Below are 18,689 nucleotides of genomic sequence, written 5' to 3' on the forward strand. Positions count from 1 at the left end.
TCATGAAAAAGAAATCCCCAATTGTATTCACGTACTATCAGTTATAAAAGCATTTTCTGTTTCAAGCGGAAGAAATTTGCATTAACCAATCAAAACTCGTGACGTCATTTTCGCGGGAAGTTTACTCCCGCGGTAAATCCACTCAATGAATATTTGCTGGATGCCATGTACTGGTGATCGAACGAGTGGACTTCTATATTTTTGCCGTGTTTTTAATGTCGATAGGGGGTGGATTTGACTTCAGTTCACGTCGATTTACATTTTCCAGCAGCATGAGTGTTTTGAAGTCTCTTCTCAATCGGGACCTGGTCGGTCGCTGGAGTAAACAAAAAGGTGAGGCAATGATCAGTCGTTCTAATTACTGGTAATTGAATATATGCGATCGGCGGAGGAAACAGTCACCGGAGACCACAAAATCACAATATATTAATCTTTACTATTTACTATAAATCATTTTCAGACTTTCATGAGACTAGTAGAATTGACAAATCTGGAAAAAATGACAATAAATGGCACTGATCGATTTTCAGCCCTGAAGTGACTGGTCTAAACCTATATTCGATAAGCAGATCATTTGCTGAGATTCTTTTTGCATGTCAGCAATTGTTCCACCATTGGTTCTGTAAACTATCATGATATGCGACTTAGTTTTTATGATATTGAGAAGTTCTTTAAGGCCCAACCCCACATATTTTGTTCGATGGCGCGTGATCATTTTGAGTTCATTATAGTTATCTAGAGGGGCATAACCAATTAAATGCCCTATGGGGGGGGGGGGGCATTTAATTTTTGTATTAGCATTATTATTCAAATTTAATTTTACTTTCAACAACAAATAATGAAAATATTTTTTTTCAACAGTTGATTTTAGTACATTTATTGAAGATTTTCACTGCCATCAAGATGATTGCCATTCTATTCAGAGTGTTATTAATGAATTCGCTGTACCCCCTATTTCATGTGGATTTTGTAAAATGCCTGGTTATGAGCACATCTTAGCTGTAGCAGATGAAGATGGTAGTCTAAGAATAATGAACACCAATGTATCTGGAATTCAGTGTTCTCAAGAACGTAAGTTTTGCTTTTAGAGAAATGACTGTACGAACAAAGTACGACCAAAGGCAACTTGACATACATGTAGCTGTTATACATCTGTGGCACGTTTTTTTTCATTGTTATTCCTCAACTTTTGCATTCTGTACACAACACGTAGATACCTTGCCTGCCTGCTTATCTCTCCATCTTGATTATTCTACTAATAACTCAAGAACCACTCACCCGATTTCAGTGAAACTTATATGTCTGGGATAATGCATAGATGATCTGATTGGGTTTTGGTTGTTAATCCGTACTCATTAATTATGTAATTTGCATAATATGTATCCAATTGTCAGCTGTTCTTGTATCACAATTGCCTCCTGACTTTTTTCACTGAGGCTTGAGCGCTTTGGTGCATAATTCATACTTCGTCATTTACTGTTGAAATCTATGCATGTTGATTACCTAATTTCACAACTTACCTAATTTATAAATTGTAATTGCTTTTATAATGGTGAAATTTTATGTCCTATTAGTTCCATCATTTGTAGCAGTAGAATACTCTGTATATGTGATTAATTAAAATTAATTTAATTCATATTAACTACCCAAAATTCCATAAATTGACCAATGGATTAGCTAGATATCTCAAATAACACTCCGATAATCCACAGACCTGATTACCGTAATTTATGTTTGAAATCCATGGTAGTAATCAACTTAATTTGCATACATATAGAGATATACATAGAGATATTTATTTCTGTTAGTATTTTACTCTTCAATATTGTGGATCAGATTTAGTTCACTTTGTACATTATCTTTAAAAAAAATTAAATATTCCCTCTTTCTATTCCAAATACCCTCAGCACAGTGCACTAATCTTCTTCGGAAAATGAAATGGGTTATTTGAATTTATCAAACTAAACTGCAACAAAGTGGTCAGAGAAGTAACTAAATATTAGAAACTCATTGGTTGGCAAATGTTTTAACAATTCATAGTGCGCTATTATTACTTGTTTTTATATGGAGGTACATATTGTTATGTCCTATAGATTGGATAGCACATGGCAATGCTATCTTTGACATTGCATGGTTGAACTCAGAACCACAACTCCTGACTGCATCTGGTGACCAAACTGCCGTCCTGTGGAATGTGGAACCAGTTGTCAAGATTGCTACCTTTGAAGGCCACAGCTGTAGTTTAAAATCTATTAGTTGCCGTAGTGATGACAAGTTTGTGTTTTCGACATGTGCCCGAGATGGTAATATTATGATATGGGACACTAGGTGTAATAAAAGAGGTGAGTGAGTCTAAAAATGACTATCAAAGGTTTGTTGCACTGGAGCTTTTCACATCTCTACTTCATTGAACTTGAACTATGCATTATTGATGAGTCATGATTGCTGAATTGCAGCCATTTTAGTGCTGAAAATTCATCAAAACCAAGCTTTTTTGCAATTCCAAAACTGGATCTTGAATGTACATAGATAGATTTCTTGGTGATAGAAACTTGGTACATACTTTGAACATTATGAGATCTTGATGCACATCATTTTGTTTTCAAGATTTGATAAAAAACAAGACTGATTAATAGACATATTCTAATATCTTTGACGTGTCTACACCAATTACATTTGAACTTAACCCATACATACTACATCAGGGATTCAAGATAGCTGACTGACACAAATTTTTAATGTCACAATCATGATAGGACTGTGTTCTGCCTTGACTTGTTTTCTTTTTGTGATTGCAGGCTCAATAAGGTTGTACTATTCATGCTTACCCTCCTTTACAGATACTCATTACACACCAGTCAATATAATCCACAGTGCACATGTCAATGTAGCCTCAACGACTCCGAAGCAACGCAAAAAAGTCAGACTTTGTAACACCAAACCTGCCAGTGATTCTCAACAGAGTGTAATTGCTGTTGTATTCCAGGATGAAAATACATTGATTTCTGCTGGTGCTATGGATGGGTAATTAATCATATCTTGCTATTTTATCCAAACATAAAATGCAAAATTATCAACCTTATTTCTTCAAATAGAAATCAATTTGTCGTCATAGTTCATTGCTCACTACCATATTCTTACTCTATGTGCTGTTGCTGTCTTTATATTAAGAACTACATATATTGTCACTAACAATGCTTTCCAATATTTTAACTCATAGGTCAATAAAAATGTGGGATTTGAGAAAAAATTACAAAAGAATGAATAAAGAGCCGATGCCTAAACATGTTTTTCCATATGCTGGCAGCAGTGCACGTAAACGAGGCAAGTTAAATAGCATACCGCACTCATCCAACTTAACATCATTAGTCAAGTACCCGCTCAAAAAATTATATAGCAAAATAAAATGACAATTTTATTTCACCATGTTCCAGATTTGGGATAATATTGCATCTTTTTCGGGAAAATAAATTGCAAAATGAATTGTGTTGTCATTGATTTCTCCCAACACTTTTACAATAAAAACACAAAAAATATACACATGTTATTTTACAATACATCAGAATAAATAATAAATAGTCTGTGGGGGAAAAAACATTGATGAATGCAACACCATGGTGTCTTCTGCCTGTTTTGCCTAAAGTAAAACCTGATATTAACCAATCAAAATGCAGTCTTGTACTTCCCAATGCCGAAGTGAATTATTGATGTCAAAGTATGATCTGTTGGAATTGATTTTGACAAAAAAATGCTTGATGAAATGTAATTTTACTTCTGTTTGATTTTTCTAGGATTTTCCAATCTTCTGTTGAATTCTACAAGGTCTTGTGTGTTCGCAAGCTGCACTGATGACATCATTTATCAATACGACTGCGCAGGACTGTGTACCTCGCCTGTAGCCCGGTATACTGGTCATCTCAATTCCACATTCTATGTCAAAGCAGCACTATCATCTGATGATAATTACCTACTTAGTGGGTCTAGTGATGATACTGCTTATATCTGGCAGGTTAGGGATGCTTTATTTATAATCTTGTTTCAATCCAATAAGTCTTCACTTTAAGTCTTTATTTGATTATGCATAATAGCCCTCAAGAGGATTGAAAAGGGTTACAAAAAACTAAAAAAAATAATAACTTCCAATTTCAATAGATAAAAATATTTTGTTATGTAGTTTTGTTATTAAAATGTATATTTTTCTCTGAAAAAACCCTTCTGGTGTAAGCTTAGAAATGAGTGACATTGGCTCTGATGATATAGATGATATAATATTCACATTATTGTTACTACTGGTAATTCTAAAAGTGTTCTAAACATTTTTTTTTATTTTCAGGTTGGTAAATCTGAGAAACCAGTATTCAGGTTCAAAGGTCATTCTAGTGAAGTTACCTGTGTTGCTTGGAACCACCAAGATTTTTCTAAAGTAATTGCTCCACATATTACATTCTACACACATTGCCTGGGGTCTTTGAATCACATATCAGTTGCTACACACATGTGGCCCAGGGTTCTCTGAATCACATATAACTTACAGGGTTTCTGTGAATCACTCTTCACCTAGAATACAACATACTAGAGATTGCTAAGCATTTATTATTATGTTTATCCTAGTTTTACTAGATGCTTACATGAATTCTTGTCACTGTTACATTTTAGCTTATTTAAATTATTGTAAATTTCTCTTGATATAAAAAAACACCAGACTAAGGGTGCTTTCTAGGTGTATAAAAAGTAAAGTCAAGTGTAATATATTGTGCTTTAGTTACAATCTTTAAAATGCTTTGATGTATTGTGATAAGCCATCTTGAGTGCATGCACATATTATATTTGTTGCTTTAACATTCCTAGATGGCCATTGGGTGGTTAACATTTACAGCGAATAATGTTATTTTACCTCCATTTCTCAGTTTTGCACGTATGCATTACATGAACACATGAGTTATTTTTATTTTTCTCTTTGTACTTGTTTACAGCTTGTGACATGTTCTGATGACAACACTGTTAAAGTATGGAAACTTGACAGAACAAACATAAAAGGGGATACAAATAAAAATGGATGGTGTGAGAAATATCCACAAGTGTCCACATCACAGACAGGAAATGGTAAGTACAAAATGACCTTACACATAGCTTCATTGGCTTATGTGGGCAGTTTATTTTACTGACTGCACTTTTCAAAAATGCCATGCCACTTTTGGATGCTGTAGTGTAACTTGGTGAACAGAAATTTCTTAGCCATTATTACGATTGTTTGATTTCTCAAAAAATTATGGCAATTATCGACAGCAATACCACGGTTTCCACTTAACTGACGTTTGATGTCACACAATGTTTAATATACTAAATATTTGTTTGTTTTATTTCAGAACCACTGATTGTAGAGGGAATCGCATCACAACCATCCGCATCACAACCATCCACACCACGTTCTTCTGCTGGAAGTTATTTTTCTTCACATGATCATCTCCAATCTCCACTGTCTGCTAATAGTGCTCCATGCAGCCCAGTAAGCAATGTACCTAAAATCTCCCAGCATGCAATGCAACCTGCCACACCACCACAGAATGAAAACTTTAGAAAGTACATTTCTCCGAAACTAAAAAATTCTTCAATTAAACAATGGTTTTGTAGTCCAAGAGTCAACAAAAAGGAACCAAATGAATTTTCTCAGAAGAAAAAGTCTCGAGATTCTCCCTTTAAAGAAAATGAAAACATCAGTAATTGCCTCATGAATGGAACACCAAGAGGTGTGAAGCGAAAAATTGAAAATGATGCAGAGTTTTCTAAGAAAGAATTGAAATCGTTTGTGGATGATGAAATTGTTGTTAGTAATGGAATGGGAATTCTGGAGCAGCATCTTGCAAGTGTTGATAATTTGAACAATAAATCATGCCAAGTTACTGAACATGATAAGGATCATGAAAGTCTGTGTGATAAAGAAACTCCAATCAAAGATGCTGCTAGACATATCCACTCAGGAAAATTCAGTGCAATTGTCTGTGGTTCACCAACAATGAACTTGCCAAATATCGTCCTTGATTCTCCCACAAAACTAGGCGTTCCAATCTCACAGCTGGGTTCTGATTGTGACAAAGAAAACAATACATTATCCAAGCCAAGACTTAATTGGCTGACTGAAATTTGTAAGCAGAAGAGACTGCAAGGTAATAGTGATATAATACTGGATAAAAATAGTCCTGGGAAGAGGCTATTGGTTGAATCTGGTGGTTTTAGGAATAGTTTATCAAAAGATTCATCTTCCTTAAGATGTAACCAATCATCACCTAAAGTATCAAAGGTAATTATACTTTATCGATTTAGTTTCACCTTTATGTATCCACCTATATTATACATCAATGTTCATATATACACACATGCATGCATTTATTTATTTTTCATCGTGGTTGAATTGCAGTGCTAAAAATGCATCAAAATCAAGCATTTCCCCCATCTTTGGTGTTTCACACACATGATTCTGCTGTACAAATTTGCTTATTAAGATGTTGGATGTAGTCCAAAATGGGAACTTAATTCTTGGGTTCTGTGTGTCCATCTGATATGCCTGGATAATAACTAAACTTGGTATACCTATGCATGTGTCTTTGTTTCATGTCCTATCTATTTCTCATAGACTTTCACCGATTTTATTTAAATTTGGCTCAAAGGCAAGACACTATTGTTTGGACATTCACTTCAGTTGTTTTGGAGTTTTGATGAAGTTTATGTCATAAACAATAAATTGTTTTTAATTCTGCTGTTTTCATTATAGATGTCATCACCTAAATCACCGATGTCGCCAAATTGTCGATGTATCCGGACATACTTCCATCCAGTTCACTGTTCCAATGGTGTTGAGAAATCCAAGAAATAGCAGCTATCGTAGTTATAATCCAGACAATGCATTCTGTCAACAATACCACATGGTGTTCTGATTGTTGGTGACATTTTTGACTAATCAGTTCAAAGGTCACTGTGGCAGGTCAAATCGTGTTCGAGAAAATATGGTTGATCTCGGCTTTGTACGAATTGATGATGCGTTCTAAAACATTTGCTCACATTAAAACAAAGTTGATGTTTACTTTATATTGCATAACAAACCAAGGAAATAACATTTTTTGTATCAAACATTGACTGAATAATGAGCAATAACCATTTTTGTGTGTATACATGTATCTGTGGTCTTGATGATCATTTTGTCATATTTTAATACTTCCATCCTCCATAACACCATATATATTCATCAACAATGTTTGTTATCATTCATTAAGGCCTAAGTGTTGAAAGAAAAACATAAAAGTGTTGGAGAACCTCCAAAAATAGGACAAGTCTGTGATCTCTTGAAATTTTAAAAGCTAATGATTTTGTTTACAGTACTTGATTCTGAGCTACATTATAATGAAAAGAGGAAGGGTGGTGTGCAACCCATCAGTAAAATTTTGTAGAATAACAATGTTAGAATTTACAGAGAAAAACAAATCCAATTATATATATTGTATATTTTAATATAAACAAATTACAATCATAGTCCATCTTTTCTTTGAGAAAAGATAAAAATAGCAAACTGACTTTTGTATTGACAGGACGTGGCATGATGGGTGTATCAAGACGTGTAAAAATAACAGGATGTGATGTGTTTAGCGAGACGTGTCATGTGATGAAATGTTTTCTGGGTGACACTGGTTGTGTCATCAGTGTCGCTCATATCAACCATGTAATGTCAGGTGTTTAAATCTACTGATGTATCGTGTATATTACCAGAGGTACATTACTTGGGGTTTGCAACGCGCATAGTACTGTATGGTGACATCATGCCAAGATCCCATTCAAGTCTCATCTCGTAGATAGCGAGACTGATGCTACGACTTTCTGACATGACATAGGCGGTTTGTAATAAAACAATAAAACATGTATTACGACATTCATAGTGAAAAAATGTAATGCATCGAAAATGTACAGAAAATATAGTTATCGTCATCCGTGAGCATGCAGCTATTTTGATTCACCTGGACATCTCAGTATCCTAGTTACCTCGGGCATGCGCATTCGCATTTTTCTGAGTTGGAACGCTTATGCAAGAGCGAGATTGAAACGGGATCTTGGTATCGTGTCATCGTAGTTGCAAACCCCAAGTAATATACCTCTGATATTACATGCATATAATTATGTTTTTACATGTTACTATCAACAATTGTTTGTTATAATAAAGAAATAAACAACTTGGTTTGTTCAGTTAGTTCATGAATATTAATTTCTATCCAATACCATTTCTCAGCCCACCTACATTTCTTGTTGACTCATTTTATACTCCCGTGTGCAAAGAACACAATCTGAGTCGGTTGGTATGTCTGTCCGTCCACCTGTTCTACTGATATCCCAAGAACCACATGTTGATTTTTAATTAAACTTAATGCATAGATGCTCTGGAGTAGATTTTGGGTTAAATCCATGCATATGAATTACCTAATTTGCATGATATTTAGCTAATTTTTAGCTGTTCCATGAACAGGTAAAAAAATACTCATTGGATTGTAAGTTGGGACATAGATGCTCGTAGAACAACGCACAGACCTGATTAGTTTTGGGTAAACATTCGTATATATATAAGTTGCATAATGGTTAGTCAATTTTCGGCTTTTTCACTGATATCTCAGGTACTAATATTCATATAAAGGTACAATGGAACTTTGTACATAGATGCTCTTGGACTATGCACAGACCTGATAAGATTTAGGTTAATATCTGAATATTAATTACCTAATTTGCATATTTTGATATTTCTAGTACTATTCATTAACATTCAATTAAACTGGATACATAGATGCACATACCTATTTAGTTTTGAATACTAATCTGAGCGTATTAATCACCTAATTTGCATAAAGTTTAGTCATTTTTTTGGCTTTTCCACTGATATCTCAAGTACTAATCACATTTCAATGAAACTTGGTATATGGATGCTCTAGGGCAATAGAAACCCGTTTAGTTTTAAATCTGCACATTAATTCGCCTAGTTTGCCTAATTCATAATATTTCAATATCTCAAGTTTTAAACAGATTTTATTGAAATTTTGTGTATTTATTGTCTGACATTGTGCATACCTTATTAGTTTTACATTAAAATATGTGCATATTAATTACCTGATTTGCATAATCAGTTTTCCACCAATATCAAAGTACTTATTATTTTCCAACGAAACTTTGTACGTAAATACAATAAGACAATGCAACTAATTAGTTTGAGGTTTATATACATTCATAATAAATACCTAATTTGCATAATAATTTACTTTTCAACTTATCAATTTTTTAAGAATTCATCATTACATTATAATGAAACTTGATACATATGTGCCCTGGAACAATACACAGACTTATTTAGTTTGGGGTTGAATCTATGCTTAGTACTTGTTTAATTTGCATAATAATTATCCATAAGACTAGGTATATAAACCATGGAACAATGCATTACTTTGGGATTGAAATTCTAGCATAGTAATTGCCAAATTTGCACAATGTGCAAAATCATCACATTGCATTGAAAACTGGTTCATAGATGCTTGGAAGACGTGACACAGACGTGATTAATTTAGTAATAGGGAACATGCATATTGATTATCTAATTATTAGCCAATTTCTGCTATCTATAAAACTCTGATTTAAATTGAAATTGTTAACTCTGGAATAAATGAGACTGAAAATCACAGATGTAAAATGAAATGTATTTTCTGTAAGTATTATGAATTTCAATATTGTGAATCACATTGTACATCTCAAATTAGGTGCCAACCTTTTGTTTGGAAGGCTCAATAATTTTTAATATGTCTCCAATACTCTCCGACATCGGATTTTTTCTAAGCTTTCTCTGATTTGTTCTCACATCAGATTCAAAAAAGCAACTGGTGGCCATTTTGTTTTAATAAATGCTGTTTTGAGGCCATATCTCTGACATGCCTTGACTGATCATGTTCAAACTTTATAGATAAATCTAACATCTAGTTGGACACATGTATATGTTCATTTGTTTCATGATATAATTCAGGATTGTCAGATGGCAGCCATTTTAATACATCATTAAAAATACATCAATATCAAGCATTTCTGCCACTACAAACCCAGATCTTGGTTATACATAGACAGCTATTGTCCATCTTGGCACATACATAGAACATACTGATATAACGTGACTATAATGATTTTTAGATCGATTTCAGAATGGCCAAATGCAAATGTTGCTACAACCAGTTAACAAAATGACTAAAATATTCACCAATAATAGAGTATTACATACCAATGAAATCGGGTTGGTTGTTTTCAAGAAGTCGAAAATATCAAAACATTACAGAATGATCAAATCCGGATGAATCTCCGCTCGAGATAAAAGTATTAAAATAACCCACATTCAAACCTGTATAACATTAATAGACATACAAATTATCAGAAACATACTATGTGACGTATATTACACGTGACAATATAACACCAGCATTGAGTTACTTTATTTTTCTGTAGCGTAATACATGAATTGAAACTTTCAAAATTACGACAGAAAACATGTTTATGTGATTGTGACCGTTCGTTCCTAAGTTCATTGTCCGGGTCACACGGTTTTGCGAATCCGATGTAAACATACAAGTACCCTGGCCCAGAGTAGTTAGGCGATTGATAGCGAAGATGGCCCAACTTAAATCGATACATGTCTTTAAAAGAAAGTAATGAAATCATTTTGTGTTTTGAACACAGTCGGACAGAGATCGTTACACTGCAAAAGAGCTCAGGTGTACAAAAAAAGTTATTCCGTAAAACAGTTATTTTCTTCTTGAAACCAGGTGAAAGATCAGTAAAATCTCAGACTACTATAGTGGGTAAAATACAACCAGAAATAGAAAGCTGATATACCGTCAACTTTTTAAATTGCAGAGTGTATTACTTGTGTGCAATAAATTGGCATGTAATCACTACCATGACGACGATGAAGAGGCAGAATTTTGGTAGCTGTCAGAGGGTTCATATAACGAACTGGAGCTATCAGACATACCAAACCATTTTATACCATGATACTTTCCTGAAATATATTAATTGAAATCATATTATTGTACAGCATTATCATTTATATTTTTATTGAAATTCATGTTTTGGCTTTGTTCGGGTATTCGGTTATGCCAGTGCATATAATCTACAACACAGGTTGAAATGCTAAATAGTTGTCATATGTTCGAGTTCATTGTGCAGTCAATCGCATGTTTCATCGCGATACGTTCGGATTCATTCGGCAGTCTATCTATTTTTCATTGCCATGTGTTCGGGTACGATCGGCAGTCCATTGCATGTTTCATTGCTACATGTATGTGTTTGGGTTCGAAATATGTCCATATACTGTAGTTGAATCCAATTTACCCACGAATCACCATACGTACAATAACGTACAAAACACCTTGATCTCCGACTCTTCTAACGTATATGGGTGCGCAACATTTCTGCACAACTATCACGCCCTCCCCAAGGTATCTGTGCCTCAAACCGCAAGCCCTTCCTAGTGAGGGACTGCGCCTCATATATCATGTGATAGTATATAGCGCGTTTTGAAGTCAACACGAGTGTACGTGAATCAAAATTAGACCCAATTACAGCAGTTAATGTAATATATAGTAATATAGGTCGGGAATCCTAAGGTGCTCGAAATTCCCAAGTCACTCTTTTATCACATAATACTGTGTATTTATGTTATAGTCGGGGGCGTCAATTGCCCTGATACTGTAAGTCTCATCAGTTAACACTTATTGGCTTACCTTGACGGAAAGGGCGGCGTTTCACAGTCTCACGCATCTTGTTCAACCCTCTAGGTGCTGGCTTCTGCAGAGAGAATATGTTTACATGTATAATACAGTAACAATTAATTAAAATAACCACGACCATAGAAAATAGAAATACGACTAAAGTGAAACTTCAGTCAACACGTACCGCATTTGTGTGTAAAATGGTAGCAACGAGCAAACACAATACCAATGTAATCTTAAGGCCGTACATTCTGGATGATGATGACGATGTGTGTGTTTCGACGTATAATGTAGCACACTGGTAACATGTGATCACCGTTCACACTTTTATAAGCCTTATAATTGTATCTTAATTGAACCAATCGACGTGAAAAGATAACGGGAAATTGCTATTTTACTCGAATACAATTTTAAAAGTATTTAATATTCCTAATTGGTAAATTTTATATGCGTTTTATAAACCAATTAGCTACTTACGACTATATTTCAAAATGTGATACTACAAGAAGATATCAGAACATTCACAGTTTTGTGTTCAAATATAACACATGTATTCAAATAATCCAACTAAGAGGTAAAAAGGAGTGATAATGTCCAGCAGGTTATGTGACATTCCGTACAACGTGACAGTCTTGGGTGATAACAAGAACACTAGTGGACAAAACGTAGTGTTGATGTTTAATTCAATAATTGTAAATTGTTTACATGTAAAGGTAATTTTGAAATAATGTGATGAAGGCAGTAACGATAGCAACACGCCGTGTTAAAAAAGATGCATGAGAAAATGATGTTATCTGTGTGATGATGTATATTGATCAATGCATTGCACGTTCACGGTTCTTGTACAGATTGTAGCACACAACTTAAATCAACTAAATGATTTTTGAAGTGTACAATTCAATGGATTTTCGTTCGATAACACAATACATTTTGCTAAATCGCGTGTGTGATGACTGTCTTGGGACGCACAATAATAACCACGACATTTGTGTAATTTCATGGAACGACCACAATTCAGTGCGGTGGCGGTTTTGATGTGGTACAAAGGAGTGCGCGACCTTTCCATCCCGTCGTATTCATAAACATATTCTACGTCACGGTAGAAATGCGGCAACGACGTCATCGTAAAGGCGCGTCCCTATTAACTGGACATCCTGCAACCGCATCTGCGGTGTTCTGGGTAAACTATAATCTAATTTGGTTCTCAACATACAGTATCAAACTGCATACAAAATCACATAAAGATCGTCCATATTGCATCTGTAATTACCAATTCACCTTTTCGAATACAATAACCGGAGCCATGGAGGGAAAATCGATTTTTTTTTCGTGCCAAAGCTGAACTCCGGAAATATAAACACGCAATTATCCGAAGAATCAAATTGAAGTAAATTCTTAATTGGACAAATATAATTACAAGTGATTAATGATATAATAGAGTACATGTATTAATCTCTACAATAGTAATTTCGCGTCACAAAGGCATGGGCGGGAACGAGATTACAATTTGTACAGTCAGTAATTCCAAACTGGCTGACGTTTTGTCACGTGTAACTGCTATAAGTATGTGTGCCTGATAGTGAATTATACAATGGGGAACTCACTATTCTTACAGTGGTCTGGGCCGTGATGGGGATTGAAATGGCTACATTAACCATATACAGTAGTATAGGATGGAATATGATCGGATAGGATCGGATAGGATCGGATAGGATCGAATAGAATAGGACAGGACAGCACAGGACGGGACGGGATCGCATAGGAGGGGATGGGATGGGATAGGTGGATATGTCTATGAATAATTCTAACGCAAAAAAAAAATCGCCAATATGAAAGAAATATAACTGCCATTACTAGGAAGCACAAAAATAAATAACTTTTGTCACCAGTATTTTTTATTCCTATGTGTCTTCTTAATTCTATAGGTAGGCAATAGTTCTTAATTTAGTCAGTATAATATACTGTCTATGCGACAAAGGGTCTATGCACCAACAAAGGAAATAGGTACAAGACAAAATATTTCGCTTGAGTAGCAGCAAAATCATGCCCAATCTAAGCAAAACATAAACAAATCCATTATGATCATTATTTGGCTAAAAATAATAAAAAATATAGAAAGAGTTTAACAACATTTTAGTAGATTTTTTGCCCACGAGAGAGAATTTCATAGCTTCTGTACCTGTGACTACATTCATTACATTTTCACTGTTACAGTAATTACCACGGCATGCTAAGTCTAGGAAAACGGTATTTTTATTTATCTTTTCAAGTATTGATTTTTAGAAATTCTTAGCACAGTTTGTTTTGTTTGTAATATTTTAGAATTGTTTAGATTGTTTTTATTCCTATTTGTTGTATTTCACACATGTATTGTGTACTTTCTAAAAAATGTCAAAAACGACTTTATTAGTAACATTTGTCTATTATTATTATTAATTATTGGTAGGTGTTAATGGATTCATTCAGATTGAAAATTGGATGTCTGGTATTAGGCAGACTCTACGCCTTATAAACGAGAATAACAATAACAACATATCTCAAAGAAAAATATACGTTTTATTTCAACAAAATATTAAACATTCCCTATTTAAAGATGATTTTTCACAAAATGACTAAATTTTATGAAAAAGCTAATATCAGAGGCAATCGACAAGAAAACATAACACACTTGTTAAAAGCCAAAGACACTCATAATTGTTTTATCATGAGGGAAAACAACATAAAACAGAAATTAACAGCAGTCTCTCAACACTGCTAGACACTGCCATTGTATTATGTAATTTCTTTCGGAAATGTCCGATTTGTTTTTAAAATCAGCTACCTTATGCCCAAAACCAACTATATGTAGTTTATCTTATTCAACTGTATTTAGTTACAATTAATTGTCCAAACAAGAACGCCATGCTTTTTACCGGCACTTGTCAACATTCATGTTTGTCCTGTTCTATACTGGTAAAAATAGAGGGCGGCAACACAGATTGCAGTTCTCGACTGCGAGATATCCCAATGTCGGTCATCTTCGCCAGGCAAGGTTCATTTATTCTACCCCTGCGGACAGCCAATGGTGGTTGGCTTTGAAACCGTGCGAATCAACAGAGATCTGATAAACTGTGATGTCATTGTTAGTGCGTTAGACAATAAAGCACAAATACATAGGTGCCGAATTGAACCCAGTAGATTTAATACTGCACACAGTACATGCTGGCGGCGTTGAGAACGAAGAATTTTTAAATTATTAATAATTAAATAATTTTTATTTACTTTATTTTGCTATTAAAAGGACATTTCAAGATGACAATCGGTATCCTGACAAGAATTTAAAGGCACGTCCAAGATTACAATTGTTATCCTGGCAAGAAATTAAAGGCACATCCAAGATTACAATTGTTATCCTGACAAGAATTTAAAGGCACGTCCAAGATTACAATTGTTATCCTGACAAGAATTTAAAGGCACGTCCAAAATTACAATTGTTATCCTGGCAAGAAATTAAAGGCACGTCCAAGATGACAACTGGTATCCTGACAAGAAATTAAAGGTACATCTAATATGATAATTGATATCCCGACAAGAAATTAAAGGCACATCCAAAATGACAATTGGTATCCTGACAAGAAATTAAAGGCACATCCAAGATGACAACTGGTATCCTGACAAGAAATTAAAGGTACATCCAATATGATAATTGGTATCCTGACAAGAAATTAATGGTACATCTAATATGATAATTGATATCCCGACAAGAAATTAAAGGCACATCCAAAATGACAATTGGTATCCTGACAAGAAATTAAAGGCACATCCAAGATGACAATTAGTATCCTGACAAGAAATCAAAGGTACATCCAAGATGACAATTGATATATTGACAAGAAATTAAAGGCACATCTAAAATGACAATTGGTATCCTGACAAGAAATTAAAGACTTTCAGTGGCTAACATTAGCAAATGGCAACTGGCTAGAATTATTAGCTCAGTGACTGACAGTGGCTAACATTAGCAACTGGCAACTGGCTAGGATTATTAGCTCAGTGACTGACAGTGGCTAACATTAGCAACTTACAATTGGCTAGTATAATTAGCTCAGTGACTGACAGTGACTAACATTGGCACTGTGAACTGATAACTAGCTGGGATTATTTAGCTCAGTAGCTGACAGTGGCTAACATTAGCAACTTACAACTAGCTAGGATAATTAGTGCAGTGACTGACAGTGACTAACATTAGCACCGGGAACTGACAAATAGCTGGGAATATTTAGCTCAGTGACTGACAGTGGCTAACATTAGCAACTGATAGCTTGGATAAGATTATTAGCTCAATGACTGACATTGACTAAATTAGCGCCGGGAACTGATATTAGTAACTGACAATTGGCTAGAAATATTAGCTCAGAGACTGACAGTGGCTAACAGCACAAGGAACTGACAAATTGCTAGGATTATTAGCTCAGGTACTGACAGAGGCTAACATTAGCAACTGACAACTGGCTAGTATAATTAGCTCAGGAATGAGACATGGATATGAGACACGGATACAGATATTATCACTGGAACTTAATTACTAGTCTACTAGGATAGTTGAGTGGCTAACACTATTAGCACATGGTGTCAAGTGGCTAACATTAGTACCACACGGTGTCAAGTGGCTAACACTATTAGCACATGGTGTCAAGTGGCTAACAGTAGTATCACATGGTGTCAAGTGGCTAACACTATTAGCACGGGGTATCAAGTGGCTAACACTATTAGCACAGGGTGTCAAGTGGCTAACACTATTAGCACGGGGTATCAAGTGGCTAACACTATTAGCACAGGGTGTCAAGTGGCTAACACTATTAGCACAGGGTGTCAAGTAGCTAACACTATTAGCACAGGGTGTCAAGTGGCTAACACTATTAGCACAGGGTGTCAAGTAGCTAACACTATTAGCACAGGGTGTCAAGTGGCTAACACTATTAGCACAGGGTATCAAGTGGCTAACACTATTAGCACTGGTTGTCAAGTGGCTAACACTATTAGCACAGGGTGTCAAGTGGCTAACACTATTAGCACAGGGTATCAAGTGGCTAACACTATTAGCACAGGGTGTCAAGTGGCTAACACTATTAGCACGGGGTATCAAGTGGCTAACACTATTAGCACAGGGTGTCAAGTGGCTAACACTATTAGCACAGGGTGTCAAGTAGCTAACACTATTAGCACAGGGTGTCAAGTGGCTAACACTATTAGCACAGGGTGTCAAGTAGCTAACACTATTAGCACAGGGTGTCAAGTGGCTAACACTATTAGCACAGGGTATCAAGTGGCTAACACTATTAGCACAGGTTGTCAAGTGGCTAACACTATTAGCACAGGGTGTCAAGTGGCTAACATTAGTACCACATGGTGTCAAGTGGCTAACACTATTAGCACAGGTTGTCAAGTGGCTAACACTATTAGCACAGGGTGTCAAGTAGCTAACACTATTAGCACAGGTTGTCAAGTGGCTAACACTATTAGCACAGGGTGTCAAGTGGCTAACGATATTAGCACAGGGTGTCAAGTGGCTAACACTGTTAGCACAGGGTGTCAAGTGGCTAACACTATTAGCACAGGGTGTCAAGTAGCTAACACTATTAGCACAGGGTGTCAAGTGGCTAACACTATTAGCACAGGGTGTCAAGTAGCTAACACTATTAGCACAGGGTGTCAAGTGGCTAACACTATTAGCACAGGGTATCAAGTGGCTAACACTATTAGCACAGGTTGTCAAGTGGCTAACACTATTAGCACAGGGTGTCAAGTGGCTAACATTAGTACCACATGGTGTCAAGTGGCTAACACTATTAGCACAGGTTGTCAAGTGGCTAACACTATTAGCACAGGGTGTCAAGTAGCTAACACTATTAGCACAGGTTGTCAAGTGGCTAACACTATTAGCACAGGGTGTCAAGTGGCTAACGATATTAGCACAGGGTGTCAAGTGGCTAACACTGTTAGCACAGGGTTTCAAGTGGCTAACACTATTAGCACAGGGTTTCAAGTGGCTAACGCTTTAAGAACAGGTTGTCAAGCGGCGAACACTATTAGCACAGCTAGAAACAAACTCTTGCATTAGTGGGTCATCTGGTATGTCAACCACAACTGCGTCAAACACAGTACGGAGATTAAGTCAAGGTGTGTGAGTTTATTTCACCAAAATACCCCAGCGACTTGGGTATAATCAGACTGAGATTTGGTGGAGATACTTTAGCATGGTCTCTGTGACCAGCATTTGAAAAAAAGAAAGATTAGTGAATGAAATATGTGTTGACAGTGTGACTCAATCATCGTCATCAACCAGGCTTCCTCGGCTTCTGGAACTAGCATGATACGTCAACAAGAAGGTGAACTAGACGGTGTTTCTTTGGAAAGGTTGATGTAGAGTCAGCAATCTTTTATTTAGTATTTTTTCCAATTTTGCAAAACTTCAATAGCAACCCACTACTTGTCTTGATCCCTAGTGTGTACATGTAATGTGTACATAAATCACAAAGATAAATGGAAACACTTGTTACCACATGAATAACATTTGTTGTGAAGATCACGCATACATTTGCTCAAGTTTTCACCTGTAGCTTGAGTGGAAAACAAGTCTTTTCCAGTTTTATCATCATCAGATTTGGGCTTGTCAGCCATTTTGAAAAGGATAATGCAACAATAAACAAGCAGCCTGAGAAAGCCCCGCTGTTAGAAAACCAGATTTCAATAAAAGAACTGAAGATATCATTAGAATCAAAGAAAGCTTAGAAAGAACTCCTGTGTGCTGAGAGTATTGAAGACACATTAAAAATTAATTCAAAATTACTTGTACTTGAGATATTGATGGAATAGCTAGGTATTAGGTAACTGATATGAACAGATTTGAGTGTAAAACTAATAAGGCCTGCATAA

At 35.5% G+C, this 18,689-nt stretch overlaps 1 protein-coding gene and 1 long non-coding RNA gene across 2 annotated transcripts; one reads left to right on the forward strand and one right to left on the reverse strand.

Annotated features, from left to right (window-relative positions):
* The first annotated feature begins 134 nt into the window (after window positions 1-134).
* LOC100367834 (denticleless protein homolog B-like) lies at window positions 135-6,871 on the forward strand. The gene is made up of 10 exons (XM_085504593.1): window positions 135-333; window positions 862-1,071; window positions 2,094-2,342; window positions 2,841-3,024; window positions 3,221-3,324; window positions 3,792-4,009; window positions 4,334-4,423; window positions 4,974-5,103; window positions 5,367-6,298; window positions 6,770-6,871. The coding sequence occupies exons 1-10, from the start codon at window positions 216-218 to the stop codon at window positions 6,869-6,871; spliced, it is 2,337 nt and encodes a 778-aa protein (XP_085360719.1). The 5' UTR covers window positions 135-215.
* Window positions 6,872-10,474: 3,603 nt separating this feature from the next.
* On the reverse strand, window positions 10,475-12,071 carry LOC102803971 (uncharacterized). Its single transcript, XR_438396.3, has 3 exons — window positions 11,959-12,071; window positions 11,787-11,850; window positions 10,475-11,062 (listed from the first exon to the last, which is right to left on the reverse strand). It is a non-coding gene; the product is annotated as an uncharacterized LOC102803971 (long non-coding RNA).
* Between the last annotated feature and the right edge of the window lie 6,618 nt (window positions 12,072-18,689).

This window comes from Saccoglossus kowalevskii, chromosome 2, assembly GCF_978046115.1.
Source record: "Saccoglossus kowalevskii chromosome 2, keSacKowa6.1, whole genome shotgun sequence".
NCBI lineage: Eukaryota > Metazoa > Hemichordata > Enteropneusta > Harrimaniidae > Saccoglossus > Saccoglossus kowalevskii.

What these genes read in the sequence shown, in the direction of transcription:
- LOC100367834 (XM_085504593.1), top strand. Translation starts at nt 216, where the DNA reads ATGTCGATAGGGGGTGGATTTGACTTCAGTTCACGTCGATTTACATTT. An exon ending in AATTCAGTGTTCTCAAGAAC is followed by an intron (nt 1,072 to 2,093) that starts GTAAGTTTTGCT and finishes TATGTCCTATAG; the next exon opens with ATTGGATAGCACATGGCAAT. An exon ending in CAGCAGTGCACGTAAACGAG is followed by an intron (nt 3,325 to 3,791) that starts GCAAGTTAAATA and finishes TGATTTTTCTAG; the next exon opens with GATTTTCCAATCTTCTGTTG.